We start from the raw sequence: 26,650 nt of genomic DNA, 5'->3' as shown, positions 1-26,650 counted from the left end.
ATACTCCCTTGCATTGGAAAAATGTACACAAATAAAAGAAACTACAAGTGCCTCAGAATTTATTCAGCTACAAATGCCACCCAGAAAAATATTAACTAGGCTTACTAGTTAACATTTGTTGGTGTATTGGAAAGTTTAAGAACACAAATTGGGTTTGCTACAACATCAATATTTTAGCGGAGCGCCTTCTTCCTGAAACCACCAACATACCCAATTTATGAGAAGTTAATTCATACACAAGATAAAATTATATATATTTTTTTACTTTGCTGAAAGTTGCAGTTACAAGGGAAAACTGTAACATTTGAATTTACCTTTTTAATAAGTTGCTCTTTGTTTCAAGGAAACAATGGCGGGTCAAGGAGGCCAGTATTTTCTGGAAATCCCATCATCAAATTAAGGTTTTGCAGTGCTTGACCTGAAGCTCCTTTAACCAAATTATCAATCTATAACACAATAAAACCATTATTATCATACTATTTTAAAAAAGTTTTAAAAATATATATATTAACTAGAGAAAAAAACATACCACAGAAATTACAATAGCCCTCCCAGGAATTCGGTCTTCAAAAACATTCATCAAACAATAATTAGACCCTCTGACATGTCTAGTGTGTGGCACCACACCTTTTGCTAGAACTTGCACAAAATCCTCATTCTAATATGCAAAGAACAAGCCAATGCTAAGTGTTTACAAGTATTCTTGAATGTTTCAAGAGTGCATCGGTTAAAACCGTGCTTGAGCGGTCAGAAACTAATCATTCCATTTATGAATATTTTAACAGGCATTCCATTAAAAAATGGGAGTTCATAAGGGTTCTTACAAGTATCTCTACTCTCTCCTTGCTGCATATGTGACTTCTCCAAAAAGTGAAGTTTCAATTTTGTTCTGGGCATTTATTTTGTATCGATGCTACTTCGTGAATTGACATCTCCGTTAATTATGAAACATAACAAAAAAATATATATATATTTCATATTTTCTGAATAGATTAGAAAATTCCTTCCTAGAGTTGCATTTCTGTTCTAATAAGTTCAGTTTTCATATTTTTCTAAAGAGATCAACTTTACATGCAAAACCTCATAAAATAGAAGAATGCTGACATATGATAAAGGAGGCTAAAGTGGGATACCAGAATACGCTATTTCAAGTGTACCTCATATGCAGAGATAAGGTGATGGTGTAAATCGTCAGCAGTTACACCAGTTGGCATTTCCACATATATGGTAGATTGCATACCACGACTCTATTATTGAAAAGTCAAAGTAGAAAAGCATGGATTAAAACAAGAAGAATAAAAAGCATCCCTGGATACCCGTAAATATAGTAATCTCCCAAACTACCCTAAACAAATATACATCTTTCTCAGAGAGCAATTTGATCATCTAATGATAGCACAAAGGACAGTTATTATGGGACATTTTAAGTTTCTCTACGGGTATACAGTAAACATTTTGCTAATTAAAAAAAACCATATGTACCATGGGCATGAGATGAGGTGTGAAGCTTACGGTCACTTTTGAATTAGCCACACCAGCAAGCCCTTGTTCAATCTCAGGTACTGATATTACCAAAGAAAAATAAGAAAATTGTTTTGAGAGATTTTGTGGAGTTTTCTTTTGTACACTGAATAGGTAACATATCGGGGCACTTTGTAGTTTCTTATAAAGTTTGATCTTAAAAGAGGTGATAATGAATTTACAACTATTGCTAAATGTTACACCAACACCTCTTTTATGTATAATTTCAGAAGTCTTGTATACAGTTAAAGCTAAATTTAAGAAAAACTTCCAATTCATATAGCAAGGCTCAAACAAAGAATTAGAAAAGTAAATAGTTATAATAAAATTAAAATCATAAATTGAAAAAATTATGTAATACATATGAAAATCGGTACCATGACGATGTTTGGTTATTCCATAAGAGTGAATTCCTTCAGCAATTTCGGTATATGATATTTCTTAGTTCAATTAGCCCCGCCTAAGATGCAAAACCAACACAATCATATACTATCAAAAACATATTTGCATAGATGTAAAGCACTATAGATTAAGAATTAGAAAACCTTGATTAAAGGTATAAGAGGCAATTGAATTGAAGTGGGATAACACCCCGGGTTCGCTACAAGCCGTGCATTTTCTATTTCTTCTCTAGAGATTTTTGTCAAACCATATACTGCTTCCTCCTATATAAAATAACATCCCTAATGTTATGAATACATATAAAAAAAAAAAAGATTAAAAAATATATGAAAAATGAAAGGTGTATTGAGAAACAGGGGCCTGTAGCTCAGGTGCTTTATGAGGTTGGCCATACCACTCTTCATACTCAGCTATGTTCTTTAACCTAAAATCCTATAAAACCAAAGGAACTTGTAAGTGTTCTTCCTTGCAAAATATTGAAAATAACTTGAAAATGGACACACTTAAAGTAATAACATACCGCTGAGAGATCAACAATTTTTAGTCGCTTTGGTAGGCCTTTAATTATTTCCTATGGAAACAAAAGTAGCAATGTTTAAAGAATGTTTTCATGTTGTTTTCCTTTCTTCTAAATAAAATCCTTTAGGGAATTTTGTTAAGTAAACAACTACATTCTCAAGATTATCAATGACATATAATAAACACAAATTAGTCGAACTAATCAATGAATATAAGAACAACCTGAGTAGTACCATGAGGCAAGCAGCAAAACACAGCATCTACATCTGAAAAATCAGCATCTTTGATTGCAACCATGTCTGGCAATTCCTGTAAAGTACCAAATTGACTTGTACATATCATACAGGTTATTATCAATAGGAAGCTGACTCATCCACTTTTGTAACCTAACAAGAAAGATCAAAACCTTCAGAATTTTAAGTGCTTTTCCAAGGGAAACCTCATCCGTCAGAGCTATGCAAAGGGATTTCACACGGTATTGATTTAACCCTATTTGACCCCCACTGCACCAAACCCAATGCACTACATTTGATAATAAGAGTGACATCACCCTCTCGTGTGCCCAAAATATCCTTTTAGGCAAATCCCCAATTGCAATTTCAATGGATTCCTTGATCTTTTCATTTGAATTCAGACTTATATTTAATAATTTAATAACCAGTCTTAATGCACGTAGAGTACCACAGCAAGCTGCAAGCCATCACAATAGTAAATTCTGAGTATTTCTGAAACAAAAGTTCAGTTCTCTTTCAACAAAGCAAAAGGCAATATAACTCAATACCAAGCAATGCAACCACACCAAACCCAGCTTATAGCATCACACCAAATTATGAACAAAAAGGAAGAATCTGGAAAAAAAATAAGGGAACCAGGCAGGAAAGAAAGAGAGCATACCCAAAAACCCGCTAAGGGTTTGGGTAGGAAGGAAGGATTAGTTGCTATAAGGAGATGATAGGTGTAAGAATAGTTGAGGATAATGGAGCAGGAGAGAATGTAAAGAAGTACCTTTCCGGCCAATTTAGCATCCACTGAAACCGAGTAAATCATTTTTTTTTCCCCCAAAGCGCGCCTCTTTGGTAAAATTATCAGAGTTGTTGTGTGCTTGAGACTTGAGAGAGAGAAACCAAAGCGCGCCGTCTATTTGGTACAAAAAGAACGCTCACTCAGGGTCTGATCGGAACCAACTTTCTTCCTTCAAAACTAGAAATAGAATTGACGAATCTTCAATTTCCAACAATGTTGTATTCCGATCAGGCCCTCATCTTACTCAATTTCCATTTGTGATGAAAATGAAAAGAAGCCTAAACAGAAAGATGAAGCTGATGGGTTGGGCCTGCAAGAGTCATCTGGGCCAAGTGGGTTTTCTTTCTTCATTTTGTGTTTTACTGTGGGCCAATTGGGCTAAGGGCCTGATCGGAATACAACAGTTGTTGTTCAATTGATTTCAATTCAATAGTATTCAATAGAAATGATTTTCAATTGAATTTTGTTTATCAAAATATAAATAGAAAAAAAATTAATTTATTTTTAGTTTATGATTGAAAAGTCTGTACAAAAGAAGAAAACAATTTCACTTTAAATAAAAATGACACTTTTTATCCTTATTCTTGCTTGAGTGTTTATTCGTTGAAATACTTTTTATGTCTAACTAAAATATGTGTACCGCTTTTATTAATATGTATCAGTATCGGTCAAGACCATCAATTGAATAACTCTGACGCTAGATGTGCATTTTTTTTTATTATTTACAAAAAAGAAATGAAAAAAAAGAAAGAAAAGCAAAGATAAGATACATAAAGAAAACAAACAGAAAAGAGACTATACAAAAATTCAAAATCTAAAAGAAAAAAAAAAAGACTCATATATATCATGACTGAATCAAAAAGGGTCATTTTAATGGATGCTGACCCATACTGATATTCCGTATTTTTTACCAGTATGCTTAATTTCATAAAGTATGTACCACTGTGGACAATCAAGGGTAGTACCAATATAAATCTGGTACAGATCTGTTTATGGTATTGGAATAACTTAATATTCATACTGATGAGGTTTTGTGGCAGCGGCGACTGAAAGAGATAGGCCGTGGCGGTGTGAGAGAAGGAGAGATCAGGGAAAGGGCCCGAAAGAGTGAAGGGTTTATTTATGAAAAGGGTATCATCTCTCGTCGCTGTACATGTTCCGATCAGCGAAATTGAAGATTCGTCAATTCTATTTCTAGTTTTGAAGGAAGAAAGTTGGTTCCGATCAGACCCTAAGTTGTCATTATTTTTCTCTTTTGATAAATAGCTCAACCACCATATATATATATATATATATATATGTAACAAGAGCCGGTTTAAATGCCTCCATTTTTTGTGTCTTTATCGTGCCTTCATTTTTATAAACTTTAATAATTTAAAATTTAAAACTTAAAAGTCAAACTAAAACCGTTGAATCTGATCTACATCATTTTATCTATGCATGTATAAAAAATTGTAACATTTCAATTTTATTTTAGTTGTCATCAAGAACTTGTAAAAACGTATTAATATGGATAATTTCTAAACGTTGATTTTTCAAATGATTGATTTCCATAAAAACAAAACTGAAATGTGATATATTTTTTTATAAGTACATAGAGAAAATAACATAGATCACATCTAACGGTTTTATTTTGATGTTTATAATTTAAATTTTGATTTATTAACATTTTGAAAAATAGAGACATGTAGAGACAAAAAATGGAGACTATTTGAACCCTCCTCATGTAACAAAGATGCAACAAAGATGCTAATGCCAATTTAGTCTTTACTGCTTAATGCTTTTCTCTTCTTTCCTTTAAATATATTTGTTACAACCTGCTTAATGCTTATCTCTAACTTTCTCTTTATAATTAAATGCAACAAGCCCTTGTACTGATTTACATTTCTCTTTTGAGCTCAAAGCAACATAAACAAGGACAAAGAAAAAAAAAATTATAATCTAATTACACTAAAATTCAGGAGGCACAACATTTTAGCAATCTGAATACCAAAGATACCAAAATCAATGGTTCAAAATAATTTTACAGAATTTCACCTTTTCTATCATCATGTCACCCTATTGTGACAAAAAATAAGCTAGCCAAATTATGGAATTATCAAAAAAAAATAAAAAATAAAAATAACAAACACTACTAGTGAAGAATACCAGTAGCCTTGCCGCATAGCAAAGCATTGGTTGGAATAGTGTACTCGTTAGACAAGCTTTGTTGCTGAGTCCAAACCTTAAAATAGAACTGGTGACCTAGATATTGCCGGGCCCACATAGATGATCTGATATTCCACATACCTTGGTTATCCAAGGATACCAATATGGCTGACCACCCATTAGGATAAACCTACATATTTTTTAATATACATTAGTATGTTCAATATTTGACATTCTAATACATAAATGTCATCTAATTTAGTACATGTACTGTAGTTATGATTTGGTTTTGCATGGACTGCTATTTTAAAAGTTTTGATGGGTACACTAGAAATTTTCCTTATTAAGATGTATCTTTAATGTCAGTATACCTGAACTGTGTGCCTTGATGTAGCATCAACCAAGTTGTAGCTGCTCCTCTGACTCTCTGTCCATGCACCGGATCCATATCTTCACAAATTATAAAGCAAAAGGATACTGATTACATTTATGCAATTAACTACAATCTAGGATCAAAAAGTTTTTTGAGGAGAAAAGGTTCATACCCGACAACCCAGAAGTCATAACCATCAAGATGCCAACTTTGTAGTTTAGTCTCTGTATTCTGAAAAACAATTTCCACAAATTCATGCAGATTTAGTCTCACAACAGGAGTGCCCAGAACAGCAGGGCCTGCTGTTGGTGTAAGAGATAAACTGTCCCATGCGAAGACATTGGCGAGGTTGTAATTATCGGCAAGTTTTAGAGGTGTATCCGGAATTACAAAGGATACCCCATTGACCGCAAATCGCTGTTTCACATTGATTAGCGGTGCTGAGTTGGCGAGAATAAGGGATCTTGATCTGGGTATCGACCCATAATGAAATGATCCCTGAGGGTTTGGTCTAGCAGCATTTGCTGACAGATTCCACCTACATTGATATGTAGTAATATTTGTTATGAAAAATACCAAGCAAAAGTCGGGACCAAATGTTTGATTATTTGCTAATTGTTTTCTCTCCCTCGTTCTTTTTATTCCAAATAAATTACCAAACTAGAGTGTAAGTGTAAGCAGAAAGGGTAGATTATTAGGACCTTTTTACAGAAAATTCAAGAGAAGAGAGGTAATTTTCCTTTTCAAAGGTATACATCAAAAATTAAACCCCATGCAGCAATAAGTTGGTATATCTGATTTCAGATATAGATCGATTTATATTGTGCTCATAAATCAGTAACAAGAAAAAAAAAATCGAGTACCTAAGTGATCTGGCTTGGTCCATGGACCAGTCAATCTGTCCAGTAGGCCCAGCTGGCAGTGGTCCAGAAGCTGGTGTATTTGAGTTGCTGTAATGGAGAACTCCAGTTGCTGTAAGTACTTGGTCTGTAAATCTAGTTGATGCGATTATGAAGTAATCCTTTGGTGGCTGGTTTAGGGTTACTAGAACGGCCAGTGACTGACCCACATGTAAGTCTAGAGAATCATATGAGTTTTGAAGTGTGTGGGCCCCTTCTACCTCAACTAATTTGAGAGCGTGGCCTTGGATTCTGAAATTAATGGAGGTCTCCAATCCGATGTTAGAAATTCTGATGAGGTATGTTTTCCCTGAAATAAACAAAAAATATTCTCTTAAGTCACTGGACCAAGAGTAATACTGCACAGCCACTAGTAATGCTGAACTGGTACTACTGGTTGAATTGATGTAAGAATAAAATAAAGATAAATAAATTATATCAATCCAGGGCAAAGGTAGTAAACAACTAATACCACAATACATAATTAAAATAAATTATTAGATGGAGAAGTATCATTCTATAGAGTACCTTGATCTCCATTGAAGGATGTTGATTGAGCTCCGTTTATTAGAAGCCCATCAGGGAAAGAAAGAGAACTTCCTGAGTCCAAAATTTGCCTCAATGTCTAAAAAAAGTCGACAGTTCAGGTTTGATTAACTGTTTGATAAAAATCTTAAACAAGGAAAGAAAAACAAAGACTCCAAACTTGATTTACCTTGTGTCCAGCTTTGTACCAGTCACCAACCAACAAGGTGAAGTCACCATCTGGCTTGGGGTACGGCACTGGTATGGCGGGCCGCTGGTACACATTAAGCGCTCCAAAACCGCCAGATGCTCTATGCATGCCAACTGTAGGGAAGTATGTGAACGAACCGATTTGATCCTTGGTTTGAAAGTTGTACGTGTAGTTTGAATTCGGTGCGATCGGGCAATTTGTGCCCAAAACCCCATCTTGCCATGAATTTTTCCTCTGTTTTATACCGTTCCTATGAAAAAATTATTATTGTGGTGAGGCATATTATATAGGCTAATTGATACTCTAGCAAGCGTCTCGTGCTGGAAAGGAAAACACAACTAACCAGTATATATATAGAATTAGAATTGACCAGAATGAATCTAAAGTAGGGGCCAAATTCAATCGAAGCCAATAACAACTATTGAATTAAAAATAACTTTAAAATAAATAAAAGATGCTACAATTCTTTAAAACAATTTCAGGTTTATAAAAGATACAAAAAAAAATTAAAAGGCTAAATATAAAATACTACTTTATATGTTTTTCTTCATGAGATACGATACTTTGAAATACTCTATTATTTGATCATTCTTTACCGTATCAAAGAGTGAGAATTTGATACTTTTTTTTTTTTTTTTTTTAAAGAATTTGGTGTGCTCCCTATTGCAATTTTAATTTTTTTACAAGATTCTGTCTTATGTTATGTGTACAATTTGATCCTAATTCTTTTGACAATTTTGTAATATGGCAAGAAGTGTTTTGTTAAGAAAAGATAGTATTTAGTCCACCATGTTGCCATCTGAAGATATAAAGGAAATATTCTATATGAAACAAAGGGCAATTGAATGCATTATTTACGGATATTGTCATGCACCCCCTCTATCAGTTTAAACATAAATTTATTAGCCAACCAATCCAATACAAGATTAATTCTACAGAAATGAGGGGCCCAAGACTAAAAATAGCATCATTTTCGCATGTAAAAAGTTAAAAACCCAGTAAATGTAGACACTATACATGGAACAAGGGACTGACTGGTATGATACTGAGATCGGAGAATGCACTTTTGAAAGAAGGTAAGTAATTTGGTACCATGTTATGAGGAAAGGCTCGTCAAGCTGGTTTATGACATTGAGTACTATGTTGTCATTTGTCACACAATCGATTCTCGGGCCTGGAAATTGACCATTGATTAAGATTCCCTTCAAACCAAACAAATAAATAAAAAAGCAATGTTAACATATTTTAAAAAAACTAGAACAATTTTATAAATAATAAATTAGAAAAAATTAGAAATTATTATGTAATAGGCTAATAGCTGAAGATAACAAAACATCGAGAACAATAATAGGTGGTGAATTGTTGGGTCAGATAATTCTGGTAATTTGGTTTCTGGTGACTTGTGGATTTTGGGATATTTGGGTTCAGGTTGTTTGCAGTTGCAGCTCATATAGCATCCGGTTCAGGTCTGTACCAGTGTCAATCATTTTTTCTTCTTCTTCTTCTTTCATTTTTTTTTTTTTTTGAAATTATCTTTTGAATTTTTATTGGATTCATCAGTCATCACACATTGTTATTGCATCAAAATAAATTTCTGGCCAATTTTTTTTGGTCAAGTCACAGCTTGCTAAATCTTGACAAAGATAAGACAGCAACTTCAAGCACAAATAGAAGTGTAAATTAAAACTAAATATTGGTTTGAAACTTTGAATGTACCAAGCGTACCTGTTGAACTGTACCGAGAGGAGAGATAGGTCCGTAAGTTACTACCCAGGTGTAGTACCTGTACGGATCGTCAGCTCTGGTAAGTTGAAATTGCACGAAAATGAACAAAATAACCTTAAATATCACCAGAAATTGCCTCATTTGTGAATATCTGTTTGAGTTTCGCAACTTTTAGTTGGAAACTGGATCTTGTGTGTGTGAGTGTGCGTGGGTGTGTGGGATAAGGAATAGGGACAGCGCTGGGGGACTGTGGCTTTTAAGTAGAGAAATGGAGCGGGAAAAAAGCCTTGGGATCCAAAGCGCCGCATTTAACGCGTTTATGAATTTTTCGGTGGCAAGTTTCTTTCTTTTGAGGCATCTTTCCCTGTGGTCTTACATGTGGCTAAGTTCATCTCCATCGATGCAATTAATTAGTAATTGCAAAACAGTTGTCAAATTGAAAGCAGTCACTAATTAAAAAATAGATACATTCATGTAAGAATAACAATTGCAAAGATTTATGTTACATGAATGATAGCGTTTTTTTTTTAAATGATAACCACCGATTTTTGTCATATGAAAGTGTTTCGCATTTCTAAAAATAGAAATGAAATTGTCAACTCAAATTTTCTAACTATCAGTAAAGACTTTGCAATTGTATTTACAAGTCATTGGAGATGCTCTAATAAGAAAGATTTTTCTATTAATATTTAAAAAACATTGAACCAGAACACGAAAATATTAAAGTTTTGGGTATTGTTTCTTCTATAGAAATTTGTGAATATTTCATATACATAAAATGGATGAATTAAAATGAAAAATTATTTCTTGTTGCAATGATTGTTATATTATGTCTTTTTATTGGAAGTGCTACAAAATAATTTTATGTATCTAGTAAGTGAATTTATAAAGAATAGTCTCCAGTTAACAATGAACATAATATACAATAAAACTAAACAATAGCAACTAATGAATAAAACGTGTAGAAATATCGGTGGAAGACACAACAAACATTCATTCATCAGTATTTTTTGCAAACTCTACATTCACTAAAAAAGCCACATGATCAATAATTTTTCTTTTTTCTTAAGGTTGGAAGCATAAGCTCACATGATCAATAATTGATCAATTGAACATAAAAATATAATACATATTTCAAAGTTCAAACAATCAATCTGAACCGTTCAACACGATCTCCATATTAAAATGTGGATGGATACCAAATTTTACTGTTTTTTATAATTTTTTAAAATCACTATTTTTTATGATACACAATTTTTTGAAAAATATTTTTCCTAGAGCAATCACCTCAATTCATATTATTCACATATTCAAATACTAAAGGAAAGATGCAATTTGATAACAAACTGCGATCTGCATTGGAGATACATAATGTACTTAATCATGTTAACTTCGTTGATTTAAATTTAAATTCTTGATCATTTTTTCTACTCTTAATACTTTAGTGAAAATAAGCCAAAAATTTTGTTAATACTTTTTTAAAAAAAAACCCTGTGAAATTGGAGAATTCGAAAAATACCAGAGCCTCCAGTTCAATACGTAGCTCCATTTTTAGGAGGCTGCATATTGAATTAGCAGTCCTGGTATTTTGAAACTCGCCAGAAAATGTAGTTTTTTGTTTTTTGTTTTTTTTTGGGAATATGGTATAAATAAAAATTCGGGAAAATAAGAGATTATCCTATGACATGTAAGAAAGCTACAGGGATGAAGCACATGAGATCCACAGACACAAGGACCAAAACCGGGAGCTATGCTGTCTCCCTGGAAACCACCGACCGGAGTCTCCGACATCCTCCTTTCTTTTCTTTTCTTTTTACGCTAACCGAGAAAAATAGTTGTTATATCATTGCGATTCGATATCCTCTGAGGTAACATAATATTTCTGTTTAAATATATACCGTGCGATCAGAATTCAGGCCAATCTGTTCTCTTAACAGTCGTGCGGATTCTGATCGGACGGTTCATACCTAAAAGGAAATATTATGTTACCTTAGGTGACATGAATTCATAACATGGCAGGAGAACTAAATTATGACTCGCTGACAGCGGTAAAAAGTTGAAGATTATTTTTACTGACATTGTTATGTTATATATATTAATATATATATATATATATATATATAAATATGATATTGCTAGCACATGCTCAACTAGCCCTAATCAAAAGTTTACTTAATCAGATATCAAGCGCTACTGGGGCCCATCACTTCTATAAATTGTCAGTCTAGTTGTCTGTTTACAGTAATTATTTTTGTATAAAGTGAAAGCACATAATTATTAATGATAAAAATGTTACCAAACTTGAATAAAAAAATTTATCTTGCATTTCCATGCTCTGCTTGCCCTAATGAAATGTTTATTTAATAGGGGGGATTTAATGCATACCCCTAAAAAACTTTGAAATTGTATATATTCCCATATTTACCCTTCTAAATTTCAAAATTTACATATTTGCTTAATTTATTGTATTTTCTTTTAATACTCATTATAGATTTATAAAATATCCATTTTATCATTTACTAAAAAATAATATATGTAGCATCTTTAAGAGAAATATCCAATTTTATAATTGAATAATTGTGATGTAAGATGATCATTGTTTGTACTTGTAAAGCACGCACAAATGTGTGCCTGCATGTCACTGTGTTTGTGTCACAAGTAAAGAATGTACTATTTGCCATTAGAAACTGACCAATTGAAAAACTGAATATTTTTCTTATACAAACTATATATTGTTTATTATTTTTTAATAAAGGGTAAAATGGATATTTTATAAAATTAAAATGAGTTTTAATATAAAAGGCAAGAAATTGGATACATTTATCATTTTTTATATTTAAAGGGGTAAATATGATACTATGATTTTTAGAAAAAGAAATACATAATTTTGACTTTTTGAGGGTTGTACATGAAATTTTCCTCTGTTTAATATATCATGGGAGGCATTTTAGATAAACCTTTCATTAGGGCTACTGGGTTCCACACACCTACTATCCAATTGTTAATCAATTTATTTATATAGTAATAGTACATAACTACTAACGATAAAGATATCACAAAACATAAATAAATGTATATAAAAAATTAGAACTTGCGTTATTAACAATTATATATTTTTTTTTCCTAAATAGATCAGATAATTAATATTAACAAATAAGAGAATGAATAATTAATTAAACACTAAGCAGGTGAACACTGCACTTTTTTCATAAATTTAAGTATCTAGTCATCATAAATCATAAAATGATTTAGTCATAGGAATTTTTTTTAAATGTTTCAGAGTTCTAATTTAATAAATAACAGAATCCAATTTCAATCTTTTTGTACTACCGTATAGGCGAAACTCTTCAAATGACTCTTGTGAATTAAAATTAGAAATTAGCTACAACAATTTAATATTTAAAGTAAATATTAAAATTATCAATATGACATAAAAAATATTTTTATACGATTATTAAAAAGATGAGGGTTCAAATGCCTTTATTAATTTGTGCCTCCATCATGCCTCTATTTTTAAGAACTTTAATAACTCAAAATTTAAAACTTAAAAGTCAAAATAAAACTGTTGGATGTGACCTACATCATTTTATCCATGCACGTGTAAAAAATTGTGACATTTTAACTTTGTTTTGGTTGTCATCAAGAGCTTGTAAAAATGTACTAATATGGATAATTTATAGATGTTAATTTTTCAAATTATTGATTCACATGAAAGCAAAATCGAAATGTGATAGTTTTTGTATGAGCACATAGAGAAAATAACATAGATCACATCTAATGATTTTATTTTGACATTTAAGTTTTGAATTTTGATCTATTATAATTTTTAAAAATAAAAAAATAATAGTAGAGACATAAAAAATAAAAGCATTTGAACCGTCATCTATTAAAAAATATAAATGTTTTAAGGCCGCCAATTAAATTCTCTTCAGTTTTTTTTTTTTTTTTTTTTTTTGGTCCAGAGGCTCGTTGGCCATAGCCATAGGCAGAGGTACATTAAAAGTTAAACGGTCATATGACTTGTCATGCATAATTAAACAACCTTTACTTTGCCAAAAAGCAAAGCGTGTTGTTATAATTACCCTTTTCTTTATTTAATGTTGATATAATTACTTCACCATGACCTTCGTCGCATAATCAATGCTCGTTGTAAAGCTTAAATTTTGTCTTTTGACTGGCTGTCTGTCAATAACCGTTATATATATATACCAGGTAACAAATTAAAATGATGTTTAATCATTGCATAAGGCATTAAGGCCTAACCGTTGTATAGATAATTAGATATATGAAAATGGAACGAGATCAGCTGCCCCCAAGGTAGGAAATTTTTGTCTCAAGAGCCACTGCCGGGTGGAGATAGGATCACTTTTAAAATTTAAATATTTGACGGATCCACTGACAGTGACTCTAGGGGTAGAAATTTTCTGTTCCAGAGATGCAGGAGATTTGGTTCCTATGAAAATGTGTCACACCTACCAAAAATATGTAGTTAAAATTTTATGTCCATTGAAAGGAAGGAGGGGTGGCAAAAAAGATTGTAGTTCGTGGCTCGATCATGATTAGTACCTGACTCGTTCTTTACTAGATTGAGTTGTTAACGAGCTAGCTCACCACTAGCTCAGTTTAAAATTAACGAGTTCAAGTTGGGGCTTAGCTTGCTTACCAGCTCACGAGTCGGCTAGGCATTAATTTGTCAATTTATATGAATTTGTGTACATTTTATACTGTTCAGCTGGGTCCAAAAAATTTGTAGCATTTATTTTCTTCTTAAAACAAGATATAGTCAGACTCAGTGAGCTAACTCGTCATCTCTATAAGACTTTAGATAATGTTGTTAATTAGTAGAAATATAAAATATATTTTTTTTAAACAAAAAATACTATATAGGATAACTTTCTTTATAACTACATTATTCACAATAGCTGTTTTTTTAGTCTTTCTGCTATGACGCGATCATCGCTATTTAAAACCTTAGCTAAAACACATAAATAAGTCGTGTTATTAAGTGGCGGAGCCATGTGGAGTGAGTAAGAGGTGGGTTGGGTACTTGCTCACTCTTAGCTTAATTTTTTTTTTCAACAATATGCTATATTTTTATATTTTTTATCAGGAAAAAATTAAAAAAAATTGTCTGATTCTGAGAATATTTTCTCAAAATATGTTTCCATTTCTATAGTTTTCTATAAAAATGTATAAAAAAAACACTTAAAATTATATCTAATCTTAAAATTTTGCACCACTCTGTTGATTATCCTGACTACGTTCTGGTGTTATTGCGTGGACTAATGTGTATATTTCCAACATTTCAGGGTAGGATTCGTTTTGATTTCTACCCGTTTCATGAAATACACACAACTTTTATCTAATCAATTTAGATCTCTGAATTGAATTTTCATCAGTAATGTAAATCTATCCATCAAAATTCAGGATTACAAGAGTTGAATAGTTTGACACGAGTAGAATTGACATTTACAAATCATGTCACGCTAGACTAATAAAATTATTAACTAACGGATATATAAATTGTTTGGCTAAGTTAAATCCGACAATTGTTGGTTTATATCTATATAAATAAAAAACAATCAATATGAAAAATAAATAAAATACTTGCCATTTACATGTTCGAAAAAAGCCCAGTTATATCTAAAGAATTTTGAGGGTCTCCTAAAAAAAATGTTCAATTATTATAATTCAGGCCCATTTCTTTCTAATCCTTTCCGCTTGTTTAAATTTAGGCCCATTTCTTCATGCGGTCCCAAAAAAGCCCATCTTGCAAAAAGTTATTAGAGCAAATTTATATAAACGGGTAGTATAATTAAGAATCTATTTTTCCTTTTCTTTTTTTATGAAAATTTACTGGAAAATAATTTGCATGAACTCATAAATGGGTAATGATGTGTCTATTCTATGGCAAAATCAACACCTTTTAAATGCAACTTCACATAAATATAATGCTTTAAGCATGTTCAGATAAAAAAAAATCATAAAAGTGTGATCAAATGTATTCTGCGTTATATTCATATACATAGAGAGTTGGGCTATGGTGCATTACAATGTATAACTCCTCTTGTACATTGAACTATAAATTGTTGGTTTTAATTTTCAAACAACCGATTCAAACCGTTCAATTTCATATCCATATTAAAATGTGATTGGAGACCCAATTTTACACTTTTTGAAAATTGTTTGCTTTTTTTTAGAATTTTTTAAAATAATTGTTTTTCTATGGTCCAGAAATTTCTTAAAAAAATGATTTTCAAAAATTCAAAAAAAATAGTAAAATTTTTAAAAAAAATATATAATTTGGTCTCCAAACACATTTTAATATGGAGAACATGTTAAGCCCTTTAGATTGATTGTTTAAACTTCAAATCCAAGAAATTATAATCTAATTTACAATAAAGGCTATACATTACAATGCACCATAGTCCAACTCTTTTTTTTTATTTTTTTATTTCATAGCCCAACTCTGCTTATCACTGTTCTTAACTACTAATTATAAATTTCACTATTCTTGACCTGATCAAGACAGTAAGGCAAAATAATTTTGTGTTCAACACATAAGATAATTTCACTATTATAAAAATAATCAGTTGAAATAAATCCTAATATATATAACAAATCCCATCTTACAATACAATTATGAAAAAAAAAATTTAACACAACATTGAAATCATAAATTCGATTAACACAACATTGAAATATTTTTTTAAGCTAATTAATAATTTGTTTGACACAATTTAAAATTAGAGTCCTAGCCAATTAGAAAATCATAGTCAAAGCTTAGATAAAATTTTTAATCAAAATATAAGTATTGAACAACAAAAAGCTCAAAAAGTTTGACCAACCCTTTTTCTTAAAATTGTAATAATTAGTCTCATCATCAGACATTTCTTGTTCTCTTGTTCTCTTTCATTCTATTTATGAAATATAGTATCGCAGATCCGAAAAAAATGAAATACATAGAATCGACCAAAACTCATAAAGAATAAGTTCAAAAATTAAAATAACTTGAATCAGAAGTAGACATCGAATCAGAAATAGACACACTGAACAATTATTACTGAATTGAAATAAAAAATTCAAATTAAAAAATAAACACATTAAACAATTAATATTGAATCGAGATAAAAAAATTTAATTAAAAAATAAATACATTGAACAATTAATACTTAATCAAAATAAAAAAAATTCAAATTAAAAAATAAACACATTGAACAATTAATACTAAATCGAAATGAAAAATTAAAATAAAAAAATAAACATATTAAACAATTAATACTAAATCGAAATTAAAAAATTAAAAAATCAATAAATACATTAAGCAATTAATACTGCATCATAATAAAAAATCTAATTCAGAAGTAACAACTTACATGCCCCAATTAATTTCTACATGGATCAGCGAATGTCTGTGGCGGCTCCACACAGACGAAAGATATAACCTAGTCACTGACCGATATACCCCAGACTCTTAAATGCTCTAAAATTGTGGGGCCGTGGTGTCAGTGAAACGTCGGTAGTAGCAACAGTTGCACGTCCGAGGCAATCCAAGTTTGAGTTCTAACCAAAGTAGATAGAAAACAAAAGGAAAAAGAAAGGGAGGCGAGTCTCTCTCAAGGAAGCAAGAAGAGACGCGACTGAAAAGAAAAAAAAAAAAACTCAAATCAATCCAAGGACCAAATTGCAAATTTATTACCAGTTTCTCCGTTGTTGGCCATGGCGACCGATGAGGAGCTCACGAATAAACTCCAGGAGTTTCTCCGGTCGTCGGACCTCACCACCACCACCACCGGCACTGTGCGTCGCCACCTGGAGGCGGAGTTTGCTACGGACCTCTCACATAAGAAGGCTTTCATACGCGAACAGGTCGAGTTGTTTGTTACAACTGAGCTCAGCCGTAATGGAGAAAATGAGGCGGAGCAGGAGGAGGTAGGAGAAGGAGCTGGAGACGGAGATACCGGGAACGGAAATGAGGAGGAAGAAGAAGAAGAGGAGGATGAGGAAGAAGACGAGGAGGAAGAACAGGAGCCGTCTGGTAATAGTGCAAGAAAGAAGAGAAGGTACTTCAATTAGGGTTTTATGCTTTTCCTGGTCCATTGATGGCATTTCTTAGATCAATTAGGGCTTTTGCTTGATTGAATGAATTGAAATGGCATCGTTTGTTCCCTTTAACCGATTTATGAGAATATTTATATATGATTTAACACTAGTAGTTAAAAGCTGTCTTTGGCATTAGGAAAGCATAAATGGTGAATTCCTTTAAATTCTGGTTTGACTGTCATGTTTCACTGAAAAACTAACAAGATTTTAAAAATTTAAATTAAGAGCCATCATTGATCTCGTTTTTTCTCGAACCTTGATTTTGGTTACAGTAGGTTTAGTTGTCTATAATTAGTACTGGTGCTTAATTAGGATAATATTGGATTGATGGCCATCATATCTTATATCTTCTCCTGAGAAATTAAATATACCAAAAATGGAAATATAAATGATTGACTATGTAGTTTATGGTGACATGCGCCAAATTAGGTTTTTGAATGTCAGAACTTCCTTTTTAAGAATTATGGAAATGTAACTATAGAGTGGGTCAATTGAAGTTGAAGCAGAAGTGCTTTTACTATTCTTTCCTTTGTGCAAAGTTCCAACTTTTTTTCCCAGCATTTAACTCCTTTTCTTTTTCTCTGATTTGGTAAAAGAGTGAACAAATCCAGTAACAAGGAAGAAAAGAAAAGAGGTGGGGGTGGCTTCACAAAGCTTTGTAGCCTTTCTCCCGATTTACAAGACCTTGTTGGTGAAACTACTCTTGCAAGAACTGAGGTACATTATTTGTTGCTTTAGTGCTTCGGGATAAAAAAAAGAAGAAGATATAATTCTGTACGAATTCATTAACCAGGTGGTGAAGAAAATGTGGGGGTACATAAGGGAAAAGGATTTACAAGACCCCAAAAATAGGAAAAAAATAATATGCGATGAGAAGCTCAAGAAATTGTTCAATGTCAATGCAATCGACATGTTTCAGATGAACAAGGCTCTGACGAAGCATATATGGCCACTAGAAGACGGTATTTGTTTTTACTTCCATATCATTTTTGTCAAAACATGCCATTTTGTCAAAGTACCATTGTTCCTCCTTTTCCATGCAGCGTAAATGATCAAAGTAGGAGGGGGTTCGGTATATTTTAAGTTGGTGTAGGGGTTATATAATAGATGAGACAAGATATACTCCATTTTGTGGGAACCCATTTTTACAGAGTAATTTTTGATGCATACAGCGTTCGATTTTTTGATGGACCAAAAGGCCTCTGTCCAGCTCATCTCCTGTCCTGTTTCCTCTTTTTCTATTACTTCGCTGTAGGGGGATTTTGGTCCGTAAAAAATTCAAACGCTGTACGCACCAAAAATCACGCTGTAAAAATGGGTTCCCCATTTTGTAAGGGTACATGTGAATTTTCAAGTTCAGGTTTTAGTTACAGGAACCCATGAAAACTTCTTGTTCACAAGGAATTATTTGTTCAATTCAGGAGATAGTTCCTACGTAACTGGAACAAGTTCAAAATCAAAGGAGAAGGAAAAGCCACAAAAGAAAGAGAAGAAGAGCGAAGGTCAGATAATAAAAAAATTGAAACATTAATAGCCATCTTGGAAAGGAATACTTTTATTTTGCCCCTTAAAAATTTCATAATATCTCAGGAAAAAAGGCAGGTGTGACAGGGTTCATGATGCCACTTCAACTGTCTGAAGAACTAGTCAACTTTTTAGGTACTGGTGAGACAAGTATGGCCCGCTCCGCAGTGATCAAGCATTTGTGGACGTACATCAAAGAGAATGACCTTCAGGTGCAGTTCATTAATTCCACCATTTGGCATGTCAATATTTACCCTTTCACCAACTCATGCTAATAATTTTCTTCTGTGTGCGGTCTCATACCTGAACTTGAGCTTTGATCAGTATATGCACTTGTCTTTGTACCACTACTAGGCAGGTCCCTTACTGGCAGCTGTATCAGATGCAACACTTGAAAATGTATTTAGGATTCTGGTTGAATTAGGGTTTCAGTGAGGATCTAGCATGGGTTTTTGCCCAATTATGGTATGGTCCCTCTAGTATGTGGATCCATAGTCTAGTTTGTTCATCGATGAAATTATGGCTCCATTGAGGACATGATGTACAGTAACAAATTATGGCTCCATTGAAAATTTTCTTGCAACAGAATTATTTTTTAGACTTGTTTTGTGTTATTTTCATTTATTATTTGACAGGATCCTTCTGATAGGAGAAACATAATATGTGATGAGAAGTTGAAGGACCTGTTTAAAGTTGAATCTTTCAACGGTTTCTCTATGGCAAGACTGCTCGTACCTCATTTCATCAAGGAATGAGGTTGGGGGGGGGATTGTATTTTGCAATTTTGTATTTAATGAAGGGGTTTCTTAGTCTTGTAGACATGGTGCTGTTGACACTGACCTATAGTGAGGCCCGGTAGGTTATTGACATCTTTTTCTGTTTACAACAAAGTTAGTTTATGACCTTTCTTCTTTTTGTTAATCTTAATTTAACATGTACTTTTGAACCAACTTAACTTCCTTGTAGTAGTCTTGCTGAGCAAAAATCCCTTTCAAGCTTATGTTAGATGCTTTCTGGTAAAAACCAAAATAAAAGTCTAGGACCTGCTAGGCTTGGATCTAGGTATTCTGTCAAATGGATTCACATTGAATGATAGAATGAGTTTTTTGTTCAAGTAGTGCTCCTCGTCACAGTCAAATCTTCAATTGCAGTTGCTGCTCTTGCATACCTAGTTTACACTAGAGATGAATGTGAAGAAGCCATACTGGCAAATAAGCATGATATCTAAACATATAATAGCTGTTTGCAGACTCCATTAATTAGGCTTTTCTACCAAGTTGTATACATATGGTCTCTGTTGTGCTGGAAAAGGATGGCCCAGTTGATCTATGTAAACCTCATGGTGGTGGGTCCTATATGTTAGAAATAACAAAAAAGATGAAAAGAAAATCATACTTATCATAGTTGGTTTTAGTTATTTATTCTTCATATGAAGAATGCATCTTATAAATTCAATTCAAACTTGAAATAAGAATAAGATATTGTAACAGCACACACTAGCATATTGCATGGTCTATAATATGTTGTGCACCTGTGCTTTCACGATAATGTATGAAAGAAAATTTTACAGAGGATAAGTGAAAAGCAAAAAAAAAGAAAAATGTGAAAAGTAAAAACAATAACATCTCGTCTGAGAGATTTAGCATATAACTTTGACATTGACAAGCAGTTGTAACGAATAGGTTCACGGGACCAGTGTTTCCTTTGCGTACTTGACACAAGTCACAAGAGGTAAATCCAATTTTGAAATATACCAGTAATTCTATACCACATCATCATTTTTGCTTTTTCTAGCCGTTGATACCTTGTGCACTTTGTAAGAATACAAATAAAAATGTAGCGTTGTGGATAGAGGTCACAATAAATGTTGCAAAAGGCCAAAGAGATATGGCACTTTCATTGATCACCATTTTCTTCTTGGGTTGTCAAGTTGTCCCCATAGAAACCAAAAAAAAAAAAAAAAGTTGTCCCCATTCTACCACGTGATAACAATGTTCCATTTCTCTCTCTCCGTCCCTTTTTGAGTAATTTACACAAATAATTTTAAAAATTTCGCTATTTTTTTTTATAATTTAAAAGTATCATTTTGATCTCGAAAGTATCCAATTTGTAAGCATTATTTTTAATTAATTTAAGATTGCAAGGATGTCGATTTTAGTTAGTATTTAACTGATACATGATATTCTATATTTTTGAAAGACTGGCATGCTGACAATTCATCTCACTGGTACAAACCCTAGCTGGTACATCAAAACTTTTGTTTCCTGAAACAAGATTTGAATTAGTTTTGTATTGTAACAAACAAAGCTAGAATCTCTGTTCGAATTCCGTCAATTGAAATCATTTTTTTTTTGTCTTCTTTTCTAAAGATTGAAACTATTTCTCTCTAAATTAGAATTGCTTCTGATCAGACTGTAATTGTGCAATACCAGCACAATATGGTTTACTGGTATCAACTACTTGAGACTTTTACCTCTTTATTTGTACCTATTTTTAAATTATTGCGAGAGAGATATGGTTGGGAATCATGTGTAAGATGGCATCATAGATCGATCCTTGCCAGATTCCAGTTATAGATGGCCTGAAAAATATATGAATTTGGTGCAATGATGCCAAACAAGTCCATGTGAAGTGGGGTCTAAGATTGCAATTGGCAATTGCATGTCAATTGTGAAAAAAATGAAGTCTAGATTGAAGATGCTATACTGATTGAGAGAATCTGAAGAAAATATGAAATAGAAAACATTTGCATGCGTTGTTGAGCCTTGAGACCAGTATGTCGATCTCAAATATCAAATCTCAATGCACATTTACCTTTTATCCACAGTTTACAGCTTGCACAATAAACCAACTATAGAATCAATCTACCTAAGGTATATGTGGTTTGGTACCCAAGCAATGATGCAACAGCAATTGGATTATGTGATGTGCTCTATCAGATGAATATATATATACTCCACTTCATGACAAATCCAAAATACACAGCATTAGATACTGCTGTGACATTATGACTTTTGTCTTGTATTATGATAAGGATATATATATATATATATATATGTGACCGTTGCAATTTCATACCAGTAAAAAGAGAGCAAGAGAACTATGACAGCATCTGGTATGATTCTACAGTACTTCCAGTTAGCAATAATGCCAGAAAATTAGTCATTATTATACATTCCATTATGGGTTTGTTTTTAATTTACATAACTTTTTTCTAATCAAGTTAACAAGCGCAGAATGTTCGATTTTGCTTCAGTGATCAACTGATGAACACATAAGACTTCACTGGTAAAACTGATTTTTGAGAAATAATCAAGGTTCTAAATAGCGATTATAGCGGCATAGCGGGGAGACAAAAAAAAAAGCTATTGCGAATAGCGTAGCTATAGCGGAAACTATCACACATAGCGATTTTTCCTTTTCAAACTTTATATTTTATATTTCTACTAATTATCAACATAATCAATATTAGATAATTGATGTAACAACTAAATAACAACTAATCTAAGTCTATACTTTTTATCAATTACGCAAATAAGAATGAAAAAAAATCTAAAAAGTAACATTATTTAATAGTTTATACTTCATGGTATTACATATTATAATAGACAAAGATCAATTAATTTTATAAGGTAAATGAAGTCAATATACATATTTAAACATTTTATAATTATAATAATAATCAAAATCAGCTTTCAATTGAAACGAACGATAATAATTTTACAAACGAATACTATAAAAAGAGTAATCAAAATGAATAATTAGTATTTGAATATTTCTCGATATAGAATGATAGAATAAATCACAAATAAAAATAGAAGCATATAGTTTGGTTTAATATACTTATTGTAGAAGACCATGTAGCATTAGAAATAAGAATAGAAGTACAGAAGTTCATATAAATTGCAAAAAAAAAGAAACATGTAGCATAGCGGTAGCTATAGCGGGTCTCATATAGCGGTAATAGCGGTCAGCTATTATAGCTATAGCGGTCGTAGCTAAGTTAGCGCAATTTTATCTTATAGCTTAGCGTTTATGGTCCGGAAAAGCTATAGCTAACTATTTAGAAGCCTGGAAATAATAGATGAATTCTTTGTTCAATTTGTACCATATTATATCCATAAATTTACCTAAATTACATAAAATAAATTTGTAATTTATATAACAAGACGATTTTGCTGTTAATATATAATATAATATCATATATCTTTTTTTTTAAACCTTTCTTTGGTGAGGTACCGCATATGGTACAGTAATATCTGAACCATCTATTTTAATCTGATACGCATCTTAAAGGGATCATGTGCATCGAAAGCATGCTCCTGAGATATGATATCACGCGTGTGATTGATATGCACTCGACAAGTGGAAGCGGTAGCAGTAGCAAGGCAACAAAACTGAAACAGTGAAAAAGGAAAGTGGGGTAAGAGGTTGAGAGATTACAGTGAAATTAAGCCAAAAGAAACAAACAAACGACGAAGATAAAGAGATAAGCCTTCTTTTCTCTGTACTGCACAAGTAGCTAGCTCGAATAAATGATAACCCTTGTCGTGGCGATTTGATGCCGTTTGTCATTTTAATGCGTTCATCGTTAGTATCCTCTACAGTTATTTTATGACAGGACATCTCCAGTTCCTCCATTCAGAACAGCAGCACTTACCTGTTTTTATTTATCAAAACAAGGAGAAACAAAAAACAGAGAGGAGAGGACTAGAAATATCTTGGATATCATTTTCTAAATCTTCTTTAGGTAATCAACTATGTATTAATTAATTGAATAATTATATGAAAGTCTCCACTCTCATCCTCCCATCATTCTCCATCTCTTAAACAAATTTTAACTTTTATAAACTAACTTAACTAACTAGTTTAATTAAATTTATTCAAAATATGTGGTCTTCCAAGTTTAATTAAATTCATAAGTATAAATGCTTGAAAAATAATAAATTAATACTTGCAAACTAAGATATTAATACTTGCATGTCTAACTTGATATGACTGTATGGGAGGCCACTCAAACTACATGGGGAGAAAAATCATACACGTTTTTAGAGGTAGATTTTTTTTTCTTTTTTCAATGTCGTTCACATTACTCACGATATATGAGGAATTTTGCGAATCTAAAACCACGAACGTAATATACGCAATTTTATCTTTTAAATGAGATCCATGATGATATACTTTCGAGCTCATCGTCACACAAGTATTTATACCTCATTGTGCAAGTATTTATCCTCAATCGTGGATCCCGCATCTCCGCATCAATCTTCTCCAATCGTCCATGCGTCAACCTTTTGTTCGCTTTTGGAGCCCTCGACTTATCTGTTTGACTAGATTTGCAAAACATACATAAATTGCATTTAACAGTTTTCTTGAGCTGAGATGTATGCAGGTTCATAAGATTTAGAAATGCAACAAGACTATTGAGGCTATTTCCTTTATCCTTGAGATAACTGACTGCATCACTGCTCAAAATCAATATCTACTATTCACAAGCTTTCCGAAAAGTGGTCATATGCCGAAATCGGACACTCGAGCACCAAGATACGCCTGTTTGAAGAGTGCTGAAGTTTTCAGAACAGTTGCTGACCGTTATAACGGTCCAGGAACCATTATAACGAAATAAATACCAAACACGCCACATAAAATCGATGTTAAGTGGTTCCAACCGCTTGTTGAAACAGAGACTTCCATTGTCAGGACCGTTACCGATTTGTCAGCCTGCGCACCTTTTGTATTTTGGCCACCGTTTGGTCATATGAACTCAGATTTGAGTGAATCAAAGCTTAAAATTCTCGGGAGACTGAGATCTACAACTTATATGTATTAATATTGTTCAGAATATGAACGAATGGATCGGTATAAGCCTTGGAAGACAGATGTCAGATATGGAAACAAGAATAAACCTAGATTTGCTTCTCTCCATTTATATAGAAGCCAAAGCTCGGTTTCTAAGGTGTGCCCCAGCCGTCAAATTTCATCTCCTCTATTCACAAGAGAGCCACCATAGTTGCTAGATCTTAAACTTCAATACTCATTCAACAACCGAAGATTTCCTCCACCATACTCAATCAACTTCAATAATCCGAGTGATTTGTGAGAGATCTTTATTTACTACAAACACCTTGTAACCCTTCGAGCCTTTGTGCTCACCCTTGTTATCTTGAGCATCGCGCTCACCTAACAATCCTTGAGTCCTCGCGAATCAGATTGTCTTTGAGCCTTTAGTGCTCCTTATTCAGACCGTGTGACTTTCCACAAGTTTGTAAGGGCTCACCGATTCCACCTTGTATTCCTTTCTCATTGGGTAAAGAAAGGCGCGCCATCTCGAAGGTCTTAGGCGTTAGTGCCGAACTCCGTAAACAACTCTCGTATCAAGCGTCTCTAAACTCTATTATTTACTTTATTTACTTTATATTTTAGTTTAGATTTAAGTTATTTGAGTTTCTGCAAAGAATAACTATACGACACACTAGAACTTTATAACTTAGATTAAAAAGTTTAAAAGACCTATTCAACCCCCCCCCCCCCCCCCCCCCCCCTCTAGGTGCCTTTGGGACCAACACCTTTCTCTAACAAAAATAGTTGATCACATAGGTATAAATACTTCAGTGCATAAGTATAAATACTTGATATTAATACTTTTAAATGTCAGCAGTGTCATATGTGAAAAATACTAGGTATAAATACTTAAATTACGAGGTATAAATACTTGTGTGACGACGAACTCGAAAGTATGTCATCATGGATCTCATTTGAAAGATAAAATTGCGTAGAAGATGTTCGTGGTTTTAGATTCACAAAATTTCTTATAAATCATGAAAAATGTGAACGAGATTGAACAAATAAAATTAGAGAGATAGTGGGGAACAATTATCAGGGCCCTAATTAATTAATATAACTACAGCGAAGAGACGTGTTTAGCTTAAATTTGTGGGATAGTATATATGAAGATGCGCATAAAAGAAACCTAGCTATATCCTGTCTTGCCCACATTTTTATTTATATCCAATTTTTAATATATTTTATCATAAATAATCAAGGTTTGAATTTTTTTTTAAAATACCCAACTGCATGAATTTTCTGCGGTTTGGAATTTTTTTTTTTGCACTATTAAAACCCCGTTGCACTATATCTCTTTGAATTTTGAAAAAAAAAATTATCATGTAAAGGACATATATTGAACAATCATACATAATTTTAATGATCTTTGAATAATAAACGAAACTGTAATCCATTAAAAAAATAAGCAAACGCATACAATAAATAGTAAATGTATTAAATTATTTAGTGTGTCTATAAGTTTAAAATAAAAATTCCAGTTTGAGTATTTTTAAAAAATATTTGAAAAATTAGTTATTTCTGATAAAATATATTAAATAATGGATATAAATAAAAATGTCGGCCTGTGTTGCGTAGACATAAAACTATGAAAGAGATGGTTCTCTAGCTAGGAGTAGTCTAATAGTAGATGCATGCATAAATATAAATATGTACTTAATTCAGAGGCGGAGCTAAAAAGAATAAATAGGGGTTTATTAATCCTAATTTTTTTTTCTTTAATTATATATAAATATATATAGGAGATGGCTAAAATGAGCCATGACCTATATCATGTTGGTGCTTCATGGCTCATTTTAGCCATTTTGAAAATTCAAACAACCGATCTGAACCTCT

The 26,650-nt window shown here is 32.4% G+C and overlaps 3 protein-coding genes and 1 pseudogene across 5 annotated transcripts in view; 2 read left to right on the top strand and 2 right to left on the bottom strand.

The window, feature by feature from the left end:
• LOC144574249 (transcription factor HHO3-like) overlaps positions 1 to 26,650 on the top strand; it is a 93,539-nt gene that overhangs the window by 43,181 nt on the left and 23,708 nt on the right. The gene's annotated exons all lie outside the window — the stretch shown is intronic.
• LOC144574250 (putative N-acetyl-gamma-glutamyl-phosphate reductase, chloroplastic) lies at positions 35 to 3,650 on the bottom strand (annotated as a pseudogene). The gene is made up of 11 exons (XR_013518152.1): positions 3,448 to 3,650; positions 2,665 to 2,751; positions 2,444 to 2,494; positions 2,284 to 2,355; positions 2,067 to 2,186; positions 1,899 to 1,981; positions 1,483 to 1,562; positions 1,158 to 1,247; positions 530 to 658; positions 315 to 446; positions 35 to 192 (listed from the first exon to the last, which is right to left on the bottom strand). The product of XR_013518152.1 is annotated as a putative N-acetyl-gamma-glutamyl-phosphate reductase, chloroplastic (transcript).
• Positions 5,450 to 9,578, bottom strand: LOC144573974 (L-ascorbate oxidase homolog). Its single transcript, XM_078323771.1, has 8 exons — positions 9,347 to 9,578; positions 8,714 to 8,823; positions 7,601 to 7,871; positions 7,414 to 7,510; positions 6,850 to 7,195; positions 6,159 to 6,524; positions 5,985 to 6,063; positions 5,450 to 5,803 (listed from the first exon to the last, which is right to left on the bottom strand). Exons 1-8 carry the CDS (start codon positions 9,485 to 9,487, stop codon positions 5,600 to 5,602), a joined length of 1,614 nt encoding a protein of 537 aa, XP_078179897.1. The 5' UTR covers positions 9,488 to 9,578; the 3' UTR covers positions 5,450 to 5,599.
• Positions 16,895 to 19,968, top strand: LOC144573975 (uncharacterized). 2 transcript variants are annotated; one of them, XM_078323772.1, is made up of 6 exons: positions 16,895 to 17,409; positions 18,046 to 18,166; positions 18,243 to 18,411; positions 18,871 to 18,951; positions 19,040 to 19,185; positions 19,609 to 19,968. In XM_078323772.1, exons 1-6 carry the CDS (start codon positions 17,066 to 17,068, stop codon positions 19,726 to 19,728), a joined length of 981 nt encoding a protein of 326 aa, XP_078179898.1. In that variant the 5' UTR covers positions 16,895 to 17,065; the 3' UTR covers positions 19,729 to 19,968. The 2 variants fall into 2 exon arrangements, with proteins under 2 accessions (XP_078179898.1, XP_078179899.1); XM_078323773.1 differs by having other exon boundaries at positions 19,623 to 19,869.

This window comes from Carex rostrata, chromosome 22 (genome assembly GCF_964058835.1).
Source record: "Carex rostrata chromosome 22, lpCarRost1.2, whole genome shotgun sequence".
NCBI lineage: Eukaryota > Viridiplantae > Streptophyta > Magnoliopsida > Poales > Cyperaceae > Carex > Carex rostrata.
This window is presented reverse-complemented; position numbering and strand designations above follow the sequence as displayed.